This window comes from Puma concolor, chromosome B2, assembly GCF_028749965.1.
Source record: "Puma concolor isolate L17-30 chromosome B2, mPumCon1.1.hap2, whole genome shotgun sequence".
Lineage (NCBI taxonomy): Eukaryota > Metazoa > Chordata > Mammalia > Carnivora > Felidae > Puma > Puma concolor.
The window spans coordinates 66,246,477-66,268,654 of record NC_141671.1 but is presented as its reverse complement, the minus strand read 5'-3'; the positions used below and the strand labels follow the sequence as shown (position 1 = coordinate 66,268,654).

The following is a 22,178-nucleotide window of genomic DNA, read 5'->3' as shown; positions in this document are numbered from 1 at the left end:
CCCAAAGCATTCCTTTCAATCTGGGTAGCTCCATGTTCAGATACTTTCTTGTCTTCCTTCAGAGTAAAACCAGTTCCCAGAGCCTGGCTTTCAAGGACATAAATGCACTGGCCCCAACCTTCCTCTATAGGTTTATAGTCCTTGACTCTTTTGCTAAATATGGTTCTCCAATTAGATTATATATGCAATGCCCTCTTTGCCTGACTGCTTAATTCTCACTCTGAATTTTTACCCAAATCATTTTCATTTTCTTAACCTGGGATGCCTTAATCTCTCCTTTCTATCTAATTACAATTCTTTCATGAAGTAAAGCTAAAGTCCTCTTTTCTCCCATAGTTTCTCTGACTCCAGACCATCTCAGCCACAATTACACACACACACACACACACACACACACACACACACACATACACACACACATCCATATACTCCCTGGCCACTTGAAGAAATTTCATATACATTTTTAAGTAATTTGCTTGACTTAGGTCATTTACTTGTATTGTAATATATCTTTTATGCCTGCATGACCACCAACTTATCTATCCATCCACCCATCTATCCATCCATCTCTCATCTTCCACAATTAAATTATAAACTACTTGAGAGCAAATCCTATACCTAACACTACTTTGGGAGACTTCCTTTCATCTTCCAATTTTGCACAGTATTTGAAACATAGTTTGTATTCAATAAAGATATTTTTAAAGAACTACAGAAAAATATCAGATAGCATATAATTAACTGTTAACATATATATGATAAATTGCCAAGTACTACTGGCTTTAACACATTTTCTCAATCTCCAATTTTGAGTTAGATTTCTCTGTGCTTTCATGCCAATCTGTAAATTCTTTCATAGCCTTATTATCATACTTTGTTGTAATTAACTGTTTACTTGTCTGTCAGTTTAACTAAGCTCTATCTCATTAACAGTTTTATAAGTCTCTAATGTGTCCAAATGAATGAGTAAAATTGAATAAATTAACGTAAAAATATACGCTACACATATGGGTCATTTGAAAATGATGGAAATCTTATTTAATGTTATCCAGAGTTAAATAAGACTTAAAAGGTCTGCTTCAGCATGTCATGTTCTGTATTTGTCTACCCAATGACCTCAATTATATATTACTAGTGATGCTATCTAAAGACTTTAAAGACAGTCTAGACACATTCACAATGTTTAGTATTTGTTATATGCATAATAGATGAGTGCATTCATTTATCTACCAAAATCATTTTTTACTAAATAAACATTAATTTGCTGCATAGATTGCTCAAGTCCTGAGCATGATCTTCTCCTTTTATTTAATACCTTCTAGTACCAATACAGAAATAGCAGTGAGTACAGATTCTCCTTTAGCTATAAGCTTCCTGTTTTTCCACAAGAACCATCTATTTTCTTGGCACAGGCAAATCGTTCTCATCCTGGACAAAAGACTCTGTAGAAGAGCAGAAGAAATAGCAGTGATTCACATAGTAACCAGGCTGAGCCCTGAGGCACAGCGACTTTCTAATAATAATATTGCCAACATTTATTTCCCTTTGTATTCTCTCAACATGAGTTTTGGAAGAGAGATCCTATTCAGAGATTGGTACATTAATTTTGATTTGTGCAATTATCAACCATCTCAACTAACCTTCATTTTCACTGAGCATCTCAGTGGTACATACCAGTGGTTCTATATCATAAGAGTATGTCTGGATAACTTGGGGAAATTTTGCAAATACACATTTCCTGGCCTCCCATACTAGGGAGCTTTTGATACATGATGGGCTAGTGTGAGATATGGTGTATCATTTTAAAAAGTGTACCAATACTCTCAATAAGAAACACTAATGGATAAGATACAGTCTATATTTTGGCTTTATTAGTCAAAAAGTAATTTTTTTCAAATTGTGCCACTATGAGCCCACTGTAAGAGCTTCACAAATATTTGTTAAATGGACAAAATAATAAATTATGTACAGACTGTTCACTGCTACCTTATTTTTTGTAAGTTTACTTATTTTGAGAGAGAGACAGTGAGCAAGTGTGTGCTCAAGCCAGGGAGGAGCAGAAAGAGAGGGGGAGAGAGAGAATCTCAAGCAGGCTATGCACTGTCAGTGTGGAGCCTGACATGGGGCTCAAACCCACGAACCATGAGATCATGACCTGTCAGAAATCAAGAGTGGGATGCTTAAATGACTGAGCCACCCAGGCATTCCCCCCACACTGCTACTTCAGAATATGTGAATAATATTTATACAGTACTATATACACAATTCTCTTCTGTACTTTATCTCATTTCATCCTCAAAAACTCCTATGAGATAACTAGAAACAATTTTCTTCCTATTTTCCAGAGGAGAAAACTAAGATTTAAGAGGGTAAACAACTTGGCTAATGAGTACCCAGCAAGTGAGTACCAGAGCAAGAACTAAAAATATTTGGTTCAAACCCTGAATGCTAGGATTTACTATTTACTGAAGAATTGCAAAATTCCTCTTAATCGTAATGTAGATCATCTGGATATTGTGAATCCATCCTATACTATGAATCCAGATACCTGGATTTAGACCTAGATCTGCCTCTTTCCTGCTGAGTGACCCTGGGACAATTTACTATCAAAGTTCATGTCTTAAGAGTCTGCCATATGCAGGCCAAGAGCACTGATCATCAAACTCAGTTTTTGCTCATACCATGTGACTTGAGTTAAAGCTGACGTTAAATGAACTCAAACAAAAGTCTGCTTAGGCTTCTAGTGTTTCAGGAAACAGCCTTAGTGTTTCAGAAAATCTCCTTAAAATATCAATATCAAATATCACATGGTCTAAGATTGGCCAAAGAAAGCTGAAAAGATAAAGATCCATTGAGCTAGTTGCTTGGGGCTGGCCCTAGGCCTAAGGTAAAGGTGACCCTAATTGCTTCCTGATAGGATCAACAAGATAATAAAAAAATAGGATTCTAGTCAGATGCTCCATACAGGAGGAAACAAATTGCTTTTAGCTAAAACCCCCTCTATTCATAGGAACAAAAGACCTAGATAGCATACAATGGGCAAGGTTCTCCAAGGTTAGAGTCACCAAAATAAAAACTGTTTAGAGCATCATTAACAGAGGACCTAGTTCAGTCAACAAGGGGTAACTGGTGAAAGTAATTTATGATTAATTAAGATCCATGAAAAATAACTATTACACATAAAACCACTATGGGTCTACTCTTACAGAACTAAACTTTTTTAATACCCAAGAAGTTGAAGAAGGCACCTTCTTCGGGGAGCATTCAGACAGAGATGAAAACAATATTATCTTAAAATAGTTACAGCAGAAAGAGGGGCTTTATAAGACTCAATGAACTGGCATAGAATGATTTGCATAAACCACAAAATCATATAGAGAATGAAGACTATAAAAGCCACACAATTTAAAAAAAAATCTGTCACTTCCTAATTATAACCATGAATTGGAAATGTCAGCATCCCTAGTATTCTCCATTTCCAAGATACTGGCTGTACCGACTTTATTCTAAAGGACAAAAACATATTTTTTTGGAATTTTTATCTTTTTAATATTACCCGCTCAGTATGATCCCTACTATAGGTGGTAATAAAAATATAGACTGTAACAATGAATGCTTTTTATTGTATATGCAAAAAAAACTGCAAAAAAATAAAACTCATCACATTTTAATGTAAACATACAGCTTAAAACAGTACAGAAGAGGCTTCTTATCTCTGAATAATATTTTCATTCATGATAAAATATATAGCTAAAAGATCCTTTGAATATGGAAATATTCCCTTTCTTCTTGACTGAGTTTTACTCAAAAATGAGATACTTTTCAAAAAAGAAGCAATATTTTTATCTAGTATATATGTTAGAATATTTCCTGTAGTGTAGAACACCTATAAAATTATTAAATCTTTCCCAACAGATTATCAGAGTGAAAAAAAATCACAAAGAACATTTAAAATGGCAAAGTCTAATCATGTTTCAATTTTTACTCAATTTTACTTTTTATCATTATTTACCATCAATATTTGAAATTCTATACAAATTTACCTAAAGTAATACAACTGAGATTTCTAAATTTTTCACTTATATATGCCATTTATGTTTGTGTACATAATACGATGCTAAGATTTTATGAGAAAACATGTTCCTGCACATTATGCATTCAATGTTTTCAATCTATTATTGAGATTACACATATAACCTGAAGCCCCCTCCCTTCACTATACACCAGAAGTTCCTTTTGTCTTTCACTGCTTCTAAAACTTCATTAAATTCCACTAAACTTCACCAAACCCATTTAATTCCACTTGCTTCATCTCTATTGCCACCAGCAGAGTCCAAGCCACCATTATGTTTTGCCTAAACCACCACAACTACCTCCTAAGGTTCTTTTATCCTCGTCCAACCCACTTGTCACACTACCTTGGATCATGAATCTCCTTTCTTCGAACTGCTTCAAGGCCTTTTCAATAGGTTTACATAAAATCTGGAGATCTGAGAGGTCTCTAAGATATAACTCTTGCTTATCTCATCAGTCTCATCTGTTGCCCTCCTCCTCACATTTTTCTGCCTTCTTTTAGTCCCCTAACCAGGCTACACTGGTTTCCATTTAAGATGCACTGCACATACCATCCTCTCTGCCTGGAATTCCCTTCTTCTGGCTCTTCACAAGGCTGACTCCTCATCTTTCAAATCTCTCCCTAAATATCATCTCTTCTCAGTGTCTTCCTTGAACATGCTCTCTAAATAGTTTCCCCTGTGTAGTTCTCTAACACTACATAGATTCAGTTTAGGCTTTTGTTAAAAATGAAGAGTTTTATAAACTGTGTTTTTGTTTAGATTCTCTCCTCCCACACTCTTAAGTTCTACAAGGACAAGGACTCTACTTTATCCATCATCATATCCAGTGCCTGGCACTGGGCTCTACACACAGTACAAACTACATAAATATTTGTTGAAAGAAGAATGAACAGCCTGACTCATTGGAAAGCAAGCAGCAAACTGCTTCACCTACTGCACAATCTCTATCAGTTGAAGAAGTTTACTTCCCCTCTCCTCAATGCTACCTTCTCTTCCAAAGCTGATTTAACTGGTATCTACTGAAGGAATAGACCACACCTGAACTGAGAATTTAAGAGAATTTGGAAAAGGCTGAGTACAAAATCTGCTAAGCTTCAGGAACAGAGAATACCACATGGCCCAGGAGGTGCAGAGGGGCAAGATCAGGTCAACCAGGGAAAAGCAGGCTAGATTCCAGCATTCACAGGGCCTCTCCCAGGTTTTTGAGAAGAATCACTGTATTCATGATGGTGTTGTATCTGGGGTGGTAGACAGTCTGCCAGTGGGCTGCCCAATTTTCTACATTATCCATGGAACCTCTGCAATCCACTACTACGGCATGACAGAATTCTAGGCATTTAATATACACAGCCTGAAGTTCATGTCTGGTATGCAAAGCTTAAAGGCATACTGACATAGGGACATGGGCTTCTGTCCAACTGTTTATAATTTCAGAGACATGCTTCTGTTTACTCTGTTAATTAGTATATGATATAATGTTGATGTTAGATATGTGATTTTAAATGAGAAAAGATATAATCAAGTATAAAGATATATGTATATTTAACATAAATTATGGGAAAAGCATATATATTAATATATATTTTCCTCATTATATTTTTTATTCCCAAGGCACTATTTTAAAATTAGGTTAAATATAAGCTACCACATTTACATGATTATATTCATTCTGATCCCATACATGTTGGTCCTCAGAAGTCCCTGTGTTACAATTAATCTGAACAAAGATTGTCATTGCTGAAAAAAAGCATGCCCTTGAGATCTGAAAAAGTATGACTATTAAAAAAGTGTGGATATAGCCTCCTTGTCAATTCAAGGCTGACTCATCTGAAACTGTGAAGAAGGGGGAAAAAAAGAGTATGTGTGACACACATGTCCATGTCAAAAGCTTCAATGCAGATGGTGCTCAATGATCCAGTCCAGGATATGAATTACCACTGCATAGAGAGATCATTTCTAGAAAAGAAGAAGTAGAAAGGACAAAAACAAAATAGCAAAATAAAATCCTGAGACTCAGTAATTTGAATTTTACCTAGAACCTAAATCCATTTTTTGTTAAATAAATTAAATTGATAATTAATTACAGAACTTACAAACATATGAGTAACAAATTTTTTAAAGTAAAAAAAAAAACAAAAACAAAAACAACAAACTCATACCAAAACCAATTTCTCATTTTTTTTCCAAATGTAATCAGAGAAATCCAAACCAAAGAATCTCACCTTCTGATTGATTCCTTAACTATACTGAACCCAGACTCTGAGGTTACACTGGTAATTTTTATATGATGAAATTGGTCATACATGTGAACACACACACGCATACACACAACAGAGTTAAATTTATTTTCTAGGAACTAGAAATCACAAGTGTCAATAATCCCAAATCATGAATGGTTCAAGGGTTATATAGAATTGACTTTTGAATATGAGCTTTTCTGAAGATGTGAGGATTTCATACGCATTTATAAGAATCATTATAAATGTTCAAATAAAACAGAATTTAAGTAATCAAATAGCTTCCCATTAGCTTTCACGGAAGCTGATGGCTTCACTGGTAAATTCTGAAACATCTGAAAAAAATTTACAGTAATCTTTCACAAACTCTTTCTAAATGAAATAATAGGGAATACTTCTAAATTCATTCTATGAGATCAGTGTTACCCTGATACCAAAATCAGACAAAGAAATCACAGGAAAACTATAAACCAATATTAGTTATAAATATATATACAAAATACAAAAATCATCAAAAATAATAGCAAATCAAATAAAGAAAGATGTAAAATGGATAACCAAATAGGATTTATCCCAGTAATGCAAGATTGGTTCAACATATGAAAATCAAAGCAGTACACCATGTTAATAAAATAAAGGACAAAAAGTACATTACCATCTCAATAAATGCAGAAAAAGCATTTGAGAAAATCCAATATCCTTTTATGACATGAACACTCGAGATACTAGAAATGGAAAGAAACTTCCAAAACCTAATTTAAAAAAAACATCTACTGACACTCCACAACTAACATCATATTTAATAGGGAAATTAAGGCTTTCTTCCTAGGATAAGGAACAAGATATGTATGTCTGCTATAACCACTTTTTGACAACTAGATATCCAATGTACCAGAGAATGAAATTGGATCCCTACCTCACACCATATACAAAAAGTAACTCAAAATGGATTAAAGACCTAAATATAAGAACTGAATCTATAAAACCCTAAGAAGAAGGAGTTTGGGATTTCACAATAGTATCTCAGCTATAACAACAAAAGCATGAGTAACTAAAGGAAAGATAGATCACTTGAACTTCATCAAATTAAAAACCTGTGCTTCAAGGTACTATCAAGAAAATAAAGACAGCTCACTAAATGGGAGAAAATATTTGCAAATCATTTATCTGATGAGGATGTGGTATCCATTACACATAAAGAACTCTTATAACTCTATAAAGACAAATAACTCAATTAAAAATGGACAAAAGATTTTGATCAACATTTCTCCAAAGAAGCGAAATATAATCAACGAGCACATGAAAAGATTCTCAACATCATTATTCATTATAGAAATCAAATCAAAATCACAATAAGATAACCCATTCATACAATTCACACTCACAAGAATGGCTATAACAAAAAAGACTAACAAGCTCAAGTGTTGGCAAAGATGTAGAGAAATTGGAATTCTTTTACATTGCTGGCAGCAACGTAAAATGGTGTAGCTGATTTGAAATCCAGTTTGACAATTCCTAAAAAATGTACACATACAGCTGCCACATGACTCAGCAATTTCATTCATAGGTTTATACTCAAGAGAACTGAAAATATATGTCTACTCAAAAAATTATACATAAATGTTAAGAGCAGCTTTATACATAATAGCTTAAATATTGGAAACAATCCAAAGGTCCACTTAAATGATGGTCGGATAAACAAAAATGTGGTGTATACATACAAAGGAGTATTATTTGGCAATAAGAAAAATGAAGTATTGACACATGTATAACATGGATGAATCTTGAAAATATCATGCTAAATGGTAAAGCCAGTCATAAATAGTCCATATATCGTATGATTCCATTTATATGAAATTTCCAGAAGGGGCAAATCCATTGAGAAATGCTAGGAACTGAGTTTTAAAGAGAATAGGAAAATGACTACTAATGGATAGTAGGTTTCTTTTTTGGGATGATCAAAGGTTCTCAAATTACAAAGAAGTGACAATTGCACAATTTTGTGAAAACAACTAAATTGCACACCTTGAAAGGTGAATTGTATATATGGTATGTGAATTATATGTTCATTTTAAAAAGTAGGCAATCACCAACAAAGACAAAGCAAAACAAGAAAGACTGAATTATGATACATGTACCTCTATGGATTCAACTTATTCCTGATAATGTCACCTTCCACCTGATAACACAAACATTGTCTAAGCATTTTTTTCCCTTTGTACATTTCCCTTTATACCCTCATTTTCTGGATTTTTACTTGCAAATTCCAACTTCAGTTCTAGTGTGACCAACCATTCCAATTTTCCAAGGACTGGGGGGTAAGTTTGGGGGATTTCCAGGACATGGTATTTCGGTACTAAAGCATGGATAGTGCCAGGAAAACTGGGACAAGTTTGTTCTTGCATGATCTTTCATAATTTACTTAATTCCTCTGCTCTTTGTTGCAGTACAGTTGATACCCTCTACACTGCTGATTGCAGTCTTTCCTTCCAACTCTATACTTTCTCTCCATGCTATTTCAGTTGTCCTAATGGTTTTTATTATAAAGTAATTGCTCACAAATTAGTATATCTCAACTAACCCTCTCCTGAGTTTGAGATACGAATAGCCAACTGTCTTCTGAATGTTTCAATTGGAGAGATCTTTGTCTACTAATACATAAATCTAATGCTAAATCTAAACTTGCTTTCATGCCTAAATTAACTCTCGTCTTAATTTTATCACATTCACCTAATCTCTTGAACTAAAGTGAGTTATCTCCTCTCATCTTTGTTTTATTACTACATCTAATGAATCACTATACTCTAATTATACTACCTGGAAAATTTCCTCAAATCTGCCCTACCTCCTATCTCTCCTACTTATTCCTGCTAACACCTAGGACAGATATTGATGTATACACAAGAGTTCCTCACACTTTTTAATTCCATAATTAGTTTGAAAAACTCAAAACCCCATAATGGTATGTCAAATTTCAAAATACAGTATTAAAAATAAAACCTAAGAGAAGGCACAATTAATTATTTACTTTTTCCAAGGTAGACAAATGTCCTGTTCTCCAGAGATTCTGATGCACCACTTCCTACCTCCTTTCTGTCTTCTCTTTTACACACAAAACCCACACTCACCCCTACACATATGAATTCCTATCCACCCACACAACCACATAACACACAAATACATATACACACATGTGCTCAGGTTCCAGTATTGAGCACATGTTTTAAATTACCCCAGAACCACCTGGTGTTTTGGGCCTTGGGCAACTGTTCTCTCTGTCTGGAAAACTGTATTCCAAGACTGCCTACTTACTGAACTATCCATCTTTCAAAATCCATATTAACTATTGCAGGCTCTTAAATCCTTCCTTGACCCCAACAACCCCAAACAGAATAAATCATTTTTTAACATATTGCACTCATCCTGTAGTATTATAATTTATTTGATTATGTAACTGCCACCTCCAACTTGAGAGAAAACCCTTAATAAGAGACAGGCATTCTGTCTCATTTATACTTACACTTGAGGGACTCAATTTGTTGAACTTCACCATTATTTTTGATACATTTATTACTTTGATTAAGTGATGACAACTTATGCAGCATGTCTAAAATATGACTAAGTGACATTTTACTAATAACTAAAAAAGAATCTTTGGATAGTTTATACACAGTTATCAAAAATATAAAGTATATTGATATGTGTATGCATCAATCTAGACTTGCAAAATAGAATGCACCAAGTAACATAAGTATAGCCACCCTACTTCCTGTCTACCTACCACTCTTTTCCTACACAGTCAAGCATTTTGAAAAAGTCATGTACAATCACCATTTCCTTTCCTGACTTCTTATTTCCTTCTCACAACTATTGAAATAGAGTATTTCCACCCACGTATATATTAAAACTGCTATAACAAATGCCGCCAATGACTTACTTCTATATGGACAATTCAAAGGATATTTTTTTTATCTCTGAAGTTATTAACTGATTTTCTGCTGTATTTGATACTACTGGAGATTCCCCTTGAGCCCCTCTACTACCTTGGCTACTGGTTCTTCTATTTCTTTATTTCTCAGCGGAGTCATGGGATCCTTTTCCTTTACCCATTCATTATGCACTAATTTTACCTAGGGCTCTCTATGCTATTTTCTTGTAACTATATATATTTTGGTGATGTCATCTACTTTTCCATTTAACTATTTCAGGTTCATATACCCAACTATTTCTTGGACCTATAGACCTATAGCACAAGTACCACAAAATCATTATATCAAAATCCAAACTCCTCACAGCTTACCTACCTAGACCTACTTAGCTTTTTTAATTCTACTTTTCAGTCAGTGGCCCTTAATTACCAAACAATTGATATGATAGTCCCTCTAAATTCTTTCTTTACAAAACCATATTCAATTGACAATCAAGCATGCCAATGTGACTCCTTACTCAGCTCTTGAAATGTTTCCTTCCCACACCTTCTGCCACTCCTATAGGTCAAAGGCTTATCATTATCTTTCTTTGGACTATTACAACTGTCTGTTAATTGATTTGCTTATTCCTAGTTTTGCCCACATCACATTCATATTCCATTTTTCTCACTTCTGTCAAAGTAATACATATTTTATATACCTACACACATACATATAATGCAAATCTGACTAAGCCACTCTCCCAATTAAAACCCATTAGTGCATCCTTATAACTATAGTGTGTATTAAATTTTATATTTTTACCCAGTTATCATACACATAAATCTAAATTCATCCTATAATATTAACCTAGGATGCTTTCTTGGATTCTTCTAATCTCTTCTATTCCATTCAAATTAAAACAAACAAAAAAGCAGCCTTTATTGATTTTCAGATCCAGTGATAGGTAGTGACTCACAAACTTAAAAACACTCACCTGCAGGCTAAAGCCATCCTTAATCTCCCTGCCCCTCCCCGCTGTTTATTATTGCCTTTTCTTATCAACCTAGATAGGCACACGTGTGGATATGGAGAGCTCAAATTACAAACACACTATAGAGAATCAGCAGGATAAGGAATGGATTGCAAACTTTAAATTGTTCAATTTACCTAAAGAGAGGTTCACTATTTTAATTTGAAAAGTTCAGGTAAACAAAGAGGTTGTCAAAATAGAGGATTCAAAGGGACTACAGTTGCTTCTTCTTGGCTACTATACTCAGAAGGACCACCAGGAAAGTTCCACTAGGTGAAAGATAAATTAGGATGGACTTCTACAACTCTTAAGTCTATGGAAACTAAAAACAAAGTAAAGAAAATCATCTAAAATCTTGTTGGGAAGTACAACAATTGCTGTTATGTATCTAATAATTCCAATTTAAAACAGACATTAAAATGAGTGGGATCAATTAAAATGGAACCTCAATATGTGGAATATTACATTTTAAAATCAATATTAATTCCCCAAAGAACTTTCCCAGGAATAGCTTGAATTCTAATATAATCCTAATATAAAGTAAAACATTTTGTAATGCCTAGAACATAAGATAGGAAGCAGGGCTCATAAGCTTCCATGAATTCTGAAGGAAAGTTCCATCAGCAGGAAAATGGCTTTAAAGCAGAAACATTTATAGAAAAAAAAAAAAACAAAAAAAAAACATGGCAATATCATTAAGAGTACTTCTTCCAACTTTTTTTCAATGTACAATTTCAAAACAAGTTGTGTTTTACTACATTTAAATCCAAATTATTTTTATTCCTTGAAAAGTACTGATTAAATGTAGAAGGTGATATTCAAGCATACTTATTGAGATAAAATCTATAATTGATCTATTGGGCCTCTTGAAATTTATTCACCAAAATTTCCTTTCCTAAAACACCAATATTTTAAATGATTTGTGACTGAATGTAATATATAAACTATAAGCATTTAAATGTTTTATTTAATTTTAGTCTTTGCCAATGTTAATACAAACTTGTCATAGCAACAGAATTAAACAAAAATTTATGTATCTTCTTACTCTTTACAATTTTATCACTTTATTTTGGTTTACTTCAAAGACTTCTCAGCTAAAGAAATCTATAGAAAATCACTCTTAGGACACATTTCTTCAAAGGTATTTGATGAAAACCAATAGTAACCACTTGGCTGTAATGGTTGTTCTGCAGAGTATTGCCGCTGCTGAGACATGTTAAGGGAATGTTTTATTTTTCTTACTAAAAGCATAATTCTATTCAGAAGACTGAATATATCCTGTTACTCTGCAGAATTTTAAAGCTATTGACATTTTATCTCATCAAAATCCATGTTCACAACTCAGAATTTACTTATTTGGCTTCCTCTCTACTTCCTGCTTCCCTTTTGTGTTGGTCATTTAACTCTTCACTAATATTTACACTTGAGTTCGCAATAATAAAAATGAAACTAGATGGACAATCTGCTCTTTTAGATTGTCCATGCCTTTAAGTAATACGGTGAGGGTGGGTAGTGGACTACCTCCCTTACTTGCAGGATCCTTCCCTGTCTGCACCTTGCCTTCCTATGTCCCTAAAAGCCTAGGCTCCAGCTCACACTCCAGCTCACAGCTCCAGCTCATTTAGAATTTGGATTCTAAATCCAAAAGGTACAGAATTTCTGCCACCCTGGAACCCCTAAAAGTGTGTCCCTTTCCTCTAATTAGTTTTATGCTTCCAATATGGCATTAGAAACATCACTTAACAAAGGTACTTAATACAGAGCTCATGTTTCCAGATAATTTTATCTGATTCAATATAGCCTTTTTATTACACATACACGAGTAGTCAGAGTATCTTACTCCCACATGCAATGTGAATTAATAAATCCGTAACCAGTGATCTGTGTAAGAGACGACATTTTCAGTCAATAAAACTAATGCCATACTCACGGTGTAGGTTGGTGGGGCTGGTTTTCAGCATTTCTTGGTGTTTTGCAGGCAGCAGGCTTCGCCATGTCCCTGACAACACACCTGGGGCGCATGATAGACAGCACAACGCACTATTAATTATAAAAAGGGTAGAACACACCTGGAAATTAAACACGGTACTGAAAACACAGTCTAATGGAAAATCTTTGTAAGCCCCTTCTATATTAACCTGGAGGCCCTGGAAAAGCTCTTAGAGTTGGGTATTTTTGACTCAGACTTTCAAGAGCTCAGTTGTACCCAAATAAAATCTGTGCTAGCCTCCTTATTTGATTTTCCTTTTAGCACCAATAAAACGATTGTCAGCAGTTTTCCCCATAGAAGAAATGCTACTGAAAGCTTTGGCTTCACCATGTGATGACATCTGAAAGCTTAAAAATATGAACAGCTGTTGTGTTGATATGTTAAAAGATGGGCAGGATTTTCTGTGGCTATTTTACTAAAAGATATGGACTCCTGTTTCATGCTATTCCTTACCACACAGGTTTTTTCCTTTATCAAAAAGAGATCGAACAGGACTGAAGATATTCTCTATGTTCAAAATCCCCTTCAAGTTAATTAAGAGAAAGACTTAGAAGGAAATGTTCATATATAAAGTATGCGTGTGTGTGTGTGTGTGTGTACAATACATAGAGAAAATACCTCCACAATGTGAAAAATATATAAAAGGTCTTTGTGTCTTGAGTCCTCCATTACAGGATACATAAATGCAGAGGACAGACAATATAACAGAGCTCTAAAGGGCAGCAGAAGATGCTCTCACCCTATTAACAGGGCATACTGAGCATGGAAGGGATTCATTGGCAGAAATCCAAAAAACACCCCATCTGAGGCTGTCCTTGGATGGTTCAGATATCCCTTCACCCCAAAAGCTTTAAAAATATTGCTTTTAATAGGGAATGCTTGGTTATAGTGCTGAGACACCACATCTTAGACTTTGCTAGATGGGAAAGCCCCTCAGGACCCAACATTCTCAAACTTGAGTCTCGTTCTTCACAACTTCCTTAAAGGCTTCTGGGAGGTTTGACTACACTACTAATTTTTAAGGCCAGTCATGTTATTCCAGAAGTGGATCGCTGATGAGGCAGTGGCAGATAAACTTTTCCCAGAGCTAAAAGCTGCATGGCAAAATTCTCCACTTCTGAAAGAAATGATACAGGGAAACGTGGACACAACGCACAGAAACGTGCACACACACATACTGCTCATTCCAAACAAGATCAAGTAAGACTTAGAAATCAATATGTAACATGACGAGAAAAGAAAGTGGTACCATTTCAAAGCCTCAGTATACTTCCTTCCTAGGATAAAAGTAAAGAAATGTGGCATTTTTCAAGAACTGATGCTAAACTCTTAATGGACTGGTCAAGAGAGGAGTCAAAAACATCCACAGGAAACACAAAGCCTTCTGTTCTTGTTCTGGTTTCATGGAAGAAAAAAGCCCCTTAGGCATCAGGGTTAAGGGAATATTCAGGAAGGTACTTGTTAGGAAGAAATAATGTCCTGGGATTTCTGAGCTCTGAAATGTTAGTCTAACTTATACAAAGTACAATGCTCAGGAAGTTACATTTCATTGCACTGGAAAATCTTTAGAAATTCTCACTCAAGTAAAAATAGTACATTTAGCATATTTAATCTACATGCACTGGTTTGTTAAAATATCGGAAATATCACCAACTTTGGAAAAAATTTTGAAGAATTATATCTATGAGAAACCATATGCAACCTTCTGTCTTAGTTCATTTCTTTTTTTTCTCTAAAGTTTCAGGTATTAATACAAAATTTTGAAATAAAATAAATCAGCTACTTTAATTACAGTTTTCCTTAGATATGCTTTTAAGTAACTCTTTTTGTAATAAATGTGGACTATCAGCTAGCAGTAAAGATAGGTTTCTAAGCAAAACTTTTTTTTTTAATCTGAGTGAAAGACCACATCTGAGTATGAAAATTCTCAACTAATTTCAAATAACCAGTGGTTTTAGTGTAAAAGCACAATAGCTGACATACTGCTTCTGTCTGTACAACTATATAATCTTTCAAATAAAACTTTATTTGAATTTCTGAACTTTAAATATTAAATAATGAAAACAAATACATCACACTAAAAACATTTAGTATTTACAATGAGATATAATTTTGAATATACTTAATTAATACACTTAAATTAATTTTTAAAAAGCAGATCAACAACATATTTTTCATACTAACATGTATTCTGACCACAGGACTACAGTGATATAGCTGGCTACTGAATCTGTGTTTTCAGAGGGAAAAACTATTTATTTCAGATTGCTAATTATTCAACCAATCTGATGGGATTCTAAACTATGGTAACATATATTCCTACATTTTTTTTAATGTTTATTCATTTTTAGAGACAAAGAGACACAGACCTTTAGCGGGGAGGAGCAGAGAGAGAGAGAGAGAGAGAGAGAGAGAGAGAGAGAGAGACACACACACACACAGAATCTAAAGCAGGCTCCAGTCTCTGAGCTGTCAGCACAGAGCCAGATGCGGGGCTTGAATTCACAAACTGTGAGATCATGACCTGAGCCGAAGTTGGACACCCAACCAGCTGAGCCACCCAGGCGCCCATAATATTCCTACATTTTCTAATTTGGCATGTTTTTAGTGAAGTTTTTTTAGATATAAGAAAAAAAAAGATTTTTTAAAAAACCCCTATGCTCAGATACATTCATAAGAAACATAAAAAAAAAATAGGGGTGCCTGGGTGGCTCGGTTGGTTAAGCATCTGACTTTGGCTTAAGTCATGATCTCACAGTTTGTGGGTTCAAGTCCCACATCGGGCTCTGTGCTGTCAGCTCAGAGCCTGAAGCCTGCTTCAGATTCTTGTCTCCCACCCTCTCTGCTCCTCCCCTTCTCACACTCTGCCTCTCTCTCTCTCAAAAATAAACATTAAAAAAAAAGTACATAAAAAAATATAATACGCTTATAAGATTTTTGGTAGCCTGTGTAGATTAACATTTCTCTTTTTTGGATTAACATTTCTTTAAAATCATAATTGGAATTGTTGTGTCTGGCCTATCACAGTTTGGAGGGGTAAACTGTTAATAGTTTTGACGGTTCTAATATGTAGAAACTGTTTGGTACCAGCACGTTCTATTATCTCCTAGGCATTAAACTTATAATAATACAGACCTCCTCATACTTTAAGAAACACAACAAACACAACACTATTTCAATATGTTGTAGCAATTAAGCCTTTTCCTCTACATATGATTTATTCCTTCAGCCAGACATAAGGAGGCCACAAACCCTGCCAAAGTGCTGACTTCCCAGAATCGTTATGGATCAACAAACAGACTAGGAGTTCAAGGGGTTTGACCTCTTATTCTTTGCAACTGTCTTTAATTCCTCAGAGATTTATCAGACATGGATTCTACAGTCTTCAAACTGCAAGTGAGCATTCCTTCATCATCAAGCATTACTGCAGATTTATGCAAATGAGACATTCTGCAACCACCTCAGGGGACCGCTACTCCTGACTCCGCCCTCAGCGCTGCTGGGTTTTATGAATGACTGCAATCAATGCGATGAATGCCTGCCAACTGCCCACTCAACCACGTCTACTCTTCCTGCACATACACACGGGGAGAAACTCAAACTGCCACAAACCTGTCGATGAGGTTATGGTAAGACTTTCATCTTTCTAAGCAGGAACTAAATGTGCTTCCAGATACTCAGAGTATGTGAGTTAAAAATCTTAAATGCCTTCAAAAAACATAATTTACATAATTACTTTCTCTATTTTGAGTTTCAGTGTTGGTTCCTGTAATCACTACTCACCCCCCTTCACCCACCTGCAACACACACACACACACACACACACACACACACACACACACACACAAAACACTATTTTATGAAACTTTATTTCAACTTGAATGTCATCTAAATTGTTTTATCTTTCATGGCTAATGTCAGGAAACTAGTTACTGTGCACTAAGCTGTCAAATAGATATGGCATGTTTACATTTCTGTTCTCAATTTCTTGTTTTTTGAATTTTACTGAGATTTTTCCAATCACCAGTGGAGATTAGTACATTCAAAGTGTCTGGGGAAAAAGTGTATTTGTGCTTACTCCCCAAGTGTTTTTGTACTAGTCTGCATTTGTCATAAGAAATCTTAGAGCCAGTTAAAATAACATAAGATTGAGAAAATGAATTTTTTTTAACACATAATCTCCTGATTTGCAGATCACTAATTAAAATATATATAGAAACAAGGATTCTCCAGCAGCCATCTCCATCTAGGCTGATTGCAAATACATTTCTCTAGCAATTTAAGCCAAAAACTTTAGACTTTACTCCTCTTTTCTCTTAACACTTTGTGTCCAATCTATCAGATTGGTTCTATTTTCAATTTCTATCCAGAGTCTGACCATTTTTTATCTCCTCCATTATTGCTACCCTGTCTTGAGACCTTATCACCATTTACTTGCATTCCCACAAGACTTTTAACTGATTGCCCAGCATTTACCCTTGCCCTTATCCTATAGTCTATTCTTAACACAATAGCCAGAGTGACTCTTTTTTAAAGATAAATCAGATCATGACTGCTGTGCTCAAAAATTCTGCAGTGGTTCCCCAGTTTACTCACAATAAATTGCCAGAGTCCTCAGAATATAATGTGGCCTCCTATAACTCTCAGAGTTCATCTCCTACTGCTTCCTTCCTCCGTCCTTGCTCATTCCACTCCAACCATACTGGCTGGTTTTCCTCAGACACACCAGACATGATCTTATTTTGGGTCCCTTTCAACCAACCAACCTTTCCTTCCATCTGGAATGTTATTTCCTGGTATTGGTAGACTAACCTCCTTACCTTTTTCAAGACTTTGCTCAAATGTCAGTTTTTGATGGTTCCTATTCTGATTATTTTACGTACCACTATAATCTGCTTTCCCACAGCCACCACACTCATATACGTCCAATGCCCTTTACTTGCTCTACTACTTACTAAAATTTACTGCCTCCCACTGCTAAAATATGAACTGCTCAAGAGGAGGGAGGCATCCTGGTCTCTTTGGTTCCTTGACATTTGCCAAGAACCTAGAATAGTGTCTGATATAATAGTCACTCAATACATAATTGTTACATGAATGAATAACATAAAAAGGACAAAAGCTGTGGGTTTCAAACTTGACTAATTTTAAGACTCTAAAATATAGTGATTTAGGATAGATTCTAGGTAACACTTTTTTGCAAGATTACAGCAATTCTATAAAATACTTACAGAATATAAATTGATTTATGGCCAATAGGTTTTGTGACTTGAATAACTTCACTAAATGTGTTTTCATACAGTTTGACTAAGTTTCATTCTCTTTCTGAACAAGAAAATAGGTATTTCTCACCATATAACTTACTTAGTGGAAAAGACTCTTCAATGTCAAGCCATTGCTCAAACCAGGAAGATACCGTTTAACATCTAGTGTACTGATATTTTACCAAATAAAATATTTGTATATGAGGCAATTTTTTAATAGTAAAGAGAGAAAATTAATCTCTTTTTCTTCTGATTTTTCTAAACAGGGTGGGAAAATAACAAGTACTTGTGCTCATTTAACACCAATTATGTACCAAATCCAAATAGCATATCTTATTCAATCTTCAAGATATCTACCCCCAAAAAGAGATTTGATGTCCCATTTGACAGATGAAGAAGAAACTGTACATCCAAGAGATTAAATTATTTTTCAATAGGATGGCAAATATTGATATTTTAAGAAGCCAAGATTTTTATCAAGGTCTATTTGGTATCAAAGTTGATGTCCTTTCCATCATTGCAAGCAGCCTCCTGACATTAACACAGGCAGTCAGTTTGGTTAAATTAGAAATGTAGAGTGACCTTAAGACCAATGGCAACACTATGGAATGTGAACAGCAAGACAGGCCATCTGGCATATATTACGAGTTTATAAAGGAAAAAGAATCAAGAAAGCTAAAAAGATTTTTTAAATTCATTTTCAAAAGAAACATAATACAATTGATAAAAATCTCTTCAAATATATTTTTCAAAGGAGGCCTTCCACAGTGATCTCATTTCCACTCACAAATACTAAAAGAGAAAAAGCTGAAAAATATTACTTTAAAAAGTGAGTTTTTAAAAATTGCATATTCATGTCAACTTAACCATGAACAAATGAGTATGATGACTGTTACCCATAAGATGAAGACGAAACAGTAAAACTTCTACACCAGAAGGAGAGAGTGAATGTTGGTATTTTTCTTGAAAATCCAGATGTACTAATCACAAATCATCAGGGCCTGTTATACCTCTGATGTGCATTCAGGGAATCCTCAGAAGCTACACTGGAGTAATTTTTATGTTTAAAAAAGACAGGAGGACAGAAGAAGCAGGTTCCTAATGAAAAGGGAAACCAGCTGGACATTTTTCACAATGACTGATGAGGGTTGCTGAACCTTTCCTGAAAAGGCCAGGAAGTTATTCACAAAACCAGACAAAAAAGTATAGAATTCTAAAATCAAGGTGATAACAAGATAAAGATTCACTACAGAGATTAATGGGTGATTCCAAATTTTAGGCAAACAGATTTTTCAAAGACTGATAAAAAAGAAAATGATAGGTAAAAAAACGAAGTCCAGGTCTTCTGAATTATTTAAACCTGTTTATTAGTCCTTATGTCTGTAAAGGCTAATTTTGTTTCCTAATATTGTTTCCAACAGTTTGGCAATATGACCAATTAACCCCCTTTTATCCATGCTACTATTTTTTGTTAACATAATTATTTTCTTTTTTTCATTCACCAATTGTTGAAATATTATACATATCTATGAATTTATATCTGTTCTCTTCCCCCCCACACTGTCCCATTTACACTCTTCTACTTATTAACCTGTGTACATTCTCCAAAAGCCACCTGCTGCCTGAAAAACAAAATGACTTAAAATTTTTTTTTTTTAACGTTTATTTATTTTTGAGACAGAGAGAGACAGAGCATGAACGGGGGAGGGTCAGAGAGAAGGAGACACAGAATCTGAAATAGGCTCCAGGCTCTGAGCTGTCAGCACAGAGCCCGACGCGGGGCTCGAACTCACGGACCGCGAGATCATGACCTGAGCCAAAGTCGGCCGCCTAACCAACTGAGCCACCCAGGCGCCCCCAAAATGACTTTAAAAGAAAAATCAAAAGTACCAGAAATTTTCCTGCCACTAAACCTGAAAGAGAGAACTTCATTCATTCCCCAGAGGAGGGGAAATCCATCTAATAAGAAGTAAGGAATTTCCATAAGTAGGAAGCAATTAACATGGTCAATGCAGCAGAGGCATCAAGAGGAGTCCTGAAATCATGTTTTGAACTCTCCAGGAGTAAAAAGAGATGGGGCACAAGTGGAATTATGATGGGTCGATAGGACAAGGGGTGATGTGAAAGTGCAGAGAGAGAATGTAGATAATTAGTGCAAATGGAGACAAAAGCTGACTTGAAAAAAGAGGAGTAATGAAGGGAAAGATGTTTTTTTCATACTCAGAGGCAAGATTCTAGGCAAGGGAATTGGCCTAGGGAAAAGGAAGTAGTTAAAGGTACAGGCAGGGAGGAGGGTGAGGAGAGGAAGGAAGGAGAGAAGAACAGAGACAGGAAGGACAGGAGAAAGGACAGAATTTAGTGAGAAAGCAAAGTTGCTGGGGAGAGGGAGAGGGATGGCATAGAACAAACAGGTAGAGGATTTGTTCCCAAAATGTCACCTTTCGTTTGAACATAACTGCCATCTCCATTTTCTGCAGAAAAGATTCCTGAAGGATAATGCTCCATCAGATTGATTTTACAAAGGTCTTGGAGAGGGGAAAATCATCTCTTCACCTCTTTTCTTATTCGAATTCAGCTTATTAGAGGCAGAAAGTTCTGCTTAAAGCTTCCCCACTCCTTCCAGTGCCTGGAGTAGGGAGGAATGTTTGAGGGAGGAGCTCTTTCCTCTCAACCATCATCCACCAAGAGTTTGTTTTCAGTAGGGAGGAGGATCACCGTGTCTTAAAAGCAAGAGTAAGTGGGCAGTTTCTTCTTTTGCCTGTTGAGTATAGGCATAGAGGGACCTCTTTTTGCTTCTCCTTGAGCATCCAGCTTTCCTCAGTAAGCACCCAGAGCAGACCTAGGTGGGGCAGTCTGCGATGTTGCTAACTCTACCTCTCTTTCTCTGTTCAAGCTATTTAGGTAAACACATCTGAAGCCTGTTCAGAGGACTTAGTCTTTTAGATTTAGAGTGAGTTTTAAGGAAACAAAAATGAAACAATGACAACAGCAACAAAAACTCACCTGGGACTGACAACCCACAGCAAATAATAACAACATCTCAAAAACTTAAATAATATCTAATTTTCTCAAGTGATGGAAAGAACATAGTTTGGATCAGTAAAGTCAGCCTGTTATGTTCTTCTGGCACTTGTGACAGTGCTTCCGTGTGGAACACATCGCTGTGGGCTCCAGTTTCACAAACAAAAGTCCCACCTATTTCTTTTCTATGAAAGAAAGCATATAGGTCTAAAAGTGAATGAGAATGATAGCATTGGGGGTATAATCCTGGACCTAAAAAAAGCTATCCTAAAGAGGAAACTGTTGTCAGCTTTTAGTTCAATTTCATTAACGAATAGTTCCTAATACCGCTCACAGCTAACTTACATGTGTCTGACAGCCTGATGGAGAACCACTAGTCTGAACTTGCTGGCTCTGTCCCAAGCCTGGTTGAGTATGGTCTCTCCCATCTTTAACAATCACTGACTTGAATGGGATGAGAGAAACTGTTCAGTCAGCAATAACATCAAGTTAAACAAGAATAGGAGCACTCTCAAAGAGAAAATGTAACTAAAAATTGTCCTGATTAATTTAAAAAAAGCAACTCAGCAAAACAAGATGAATTTCAATAAATGTAAACATTCTTAGATATGAAAACTACACAATGACAAAACAGAGAAATAACAGTGAA

At 35.4% G+C, this 22,178-nt stretch overlaps 1 protein-coding gene across 24 annotated transcripts in view; it reads right to left on the bottom strand.

Moving 5' to 3' along the window:
* The window catches only part of RIMS1 (regulating synaptic membrane exocytosis 1), a 493,071-nt gene that overhangs the window by 399,713 nt on the left and 71,180 nt on the right, over window positions 1-22,178 (bottom strand). For 22 of the 24 annotated variants that reach the window (XM_025925526.2, XM_086707193.1, XM_086707195.1 and 19 more), the window contains exon 2: window positions 13,185-13,265. The exons of the other annotated variants lie outside the window; for them this stretch is intronic. In XM_025925526.2, the coding sequence (XP_025781311.1) occupies window positions 13,185-13,265 (81 nt within the window). The remainder of the gene's footprint in view (window positions 1-13,184; window positions 13,266-22,178) is intronic. 24 annotated transcript variants of the gene reach the window in all.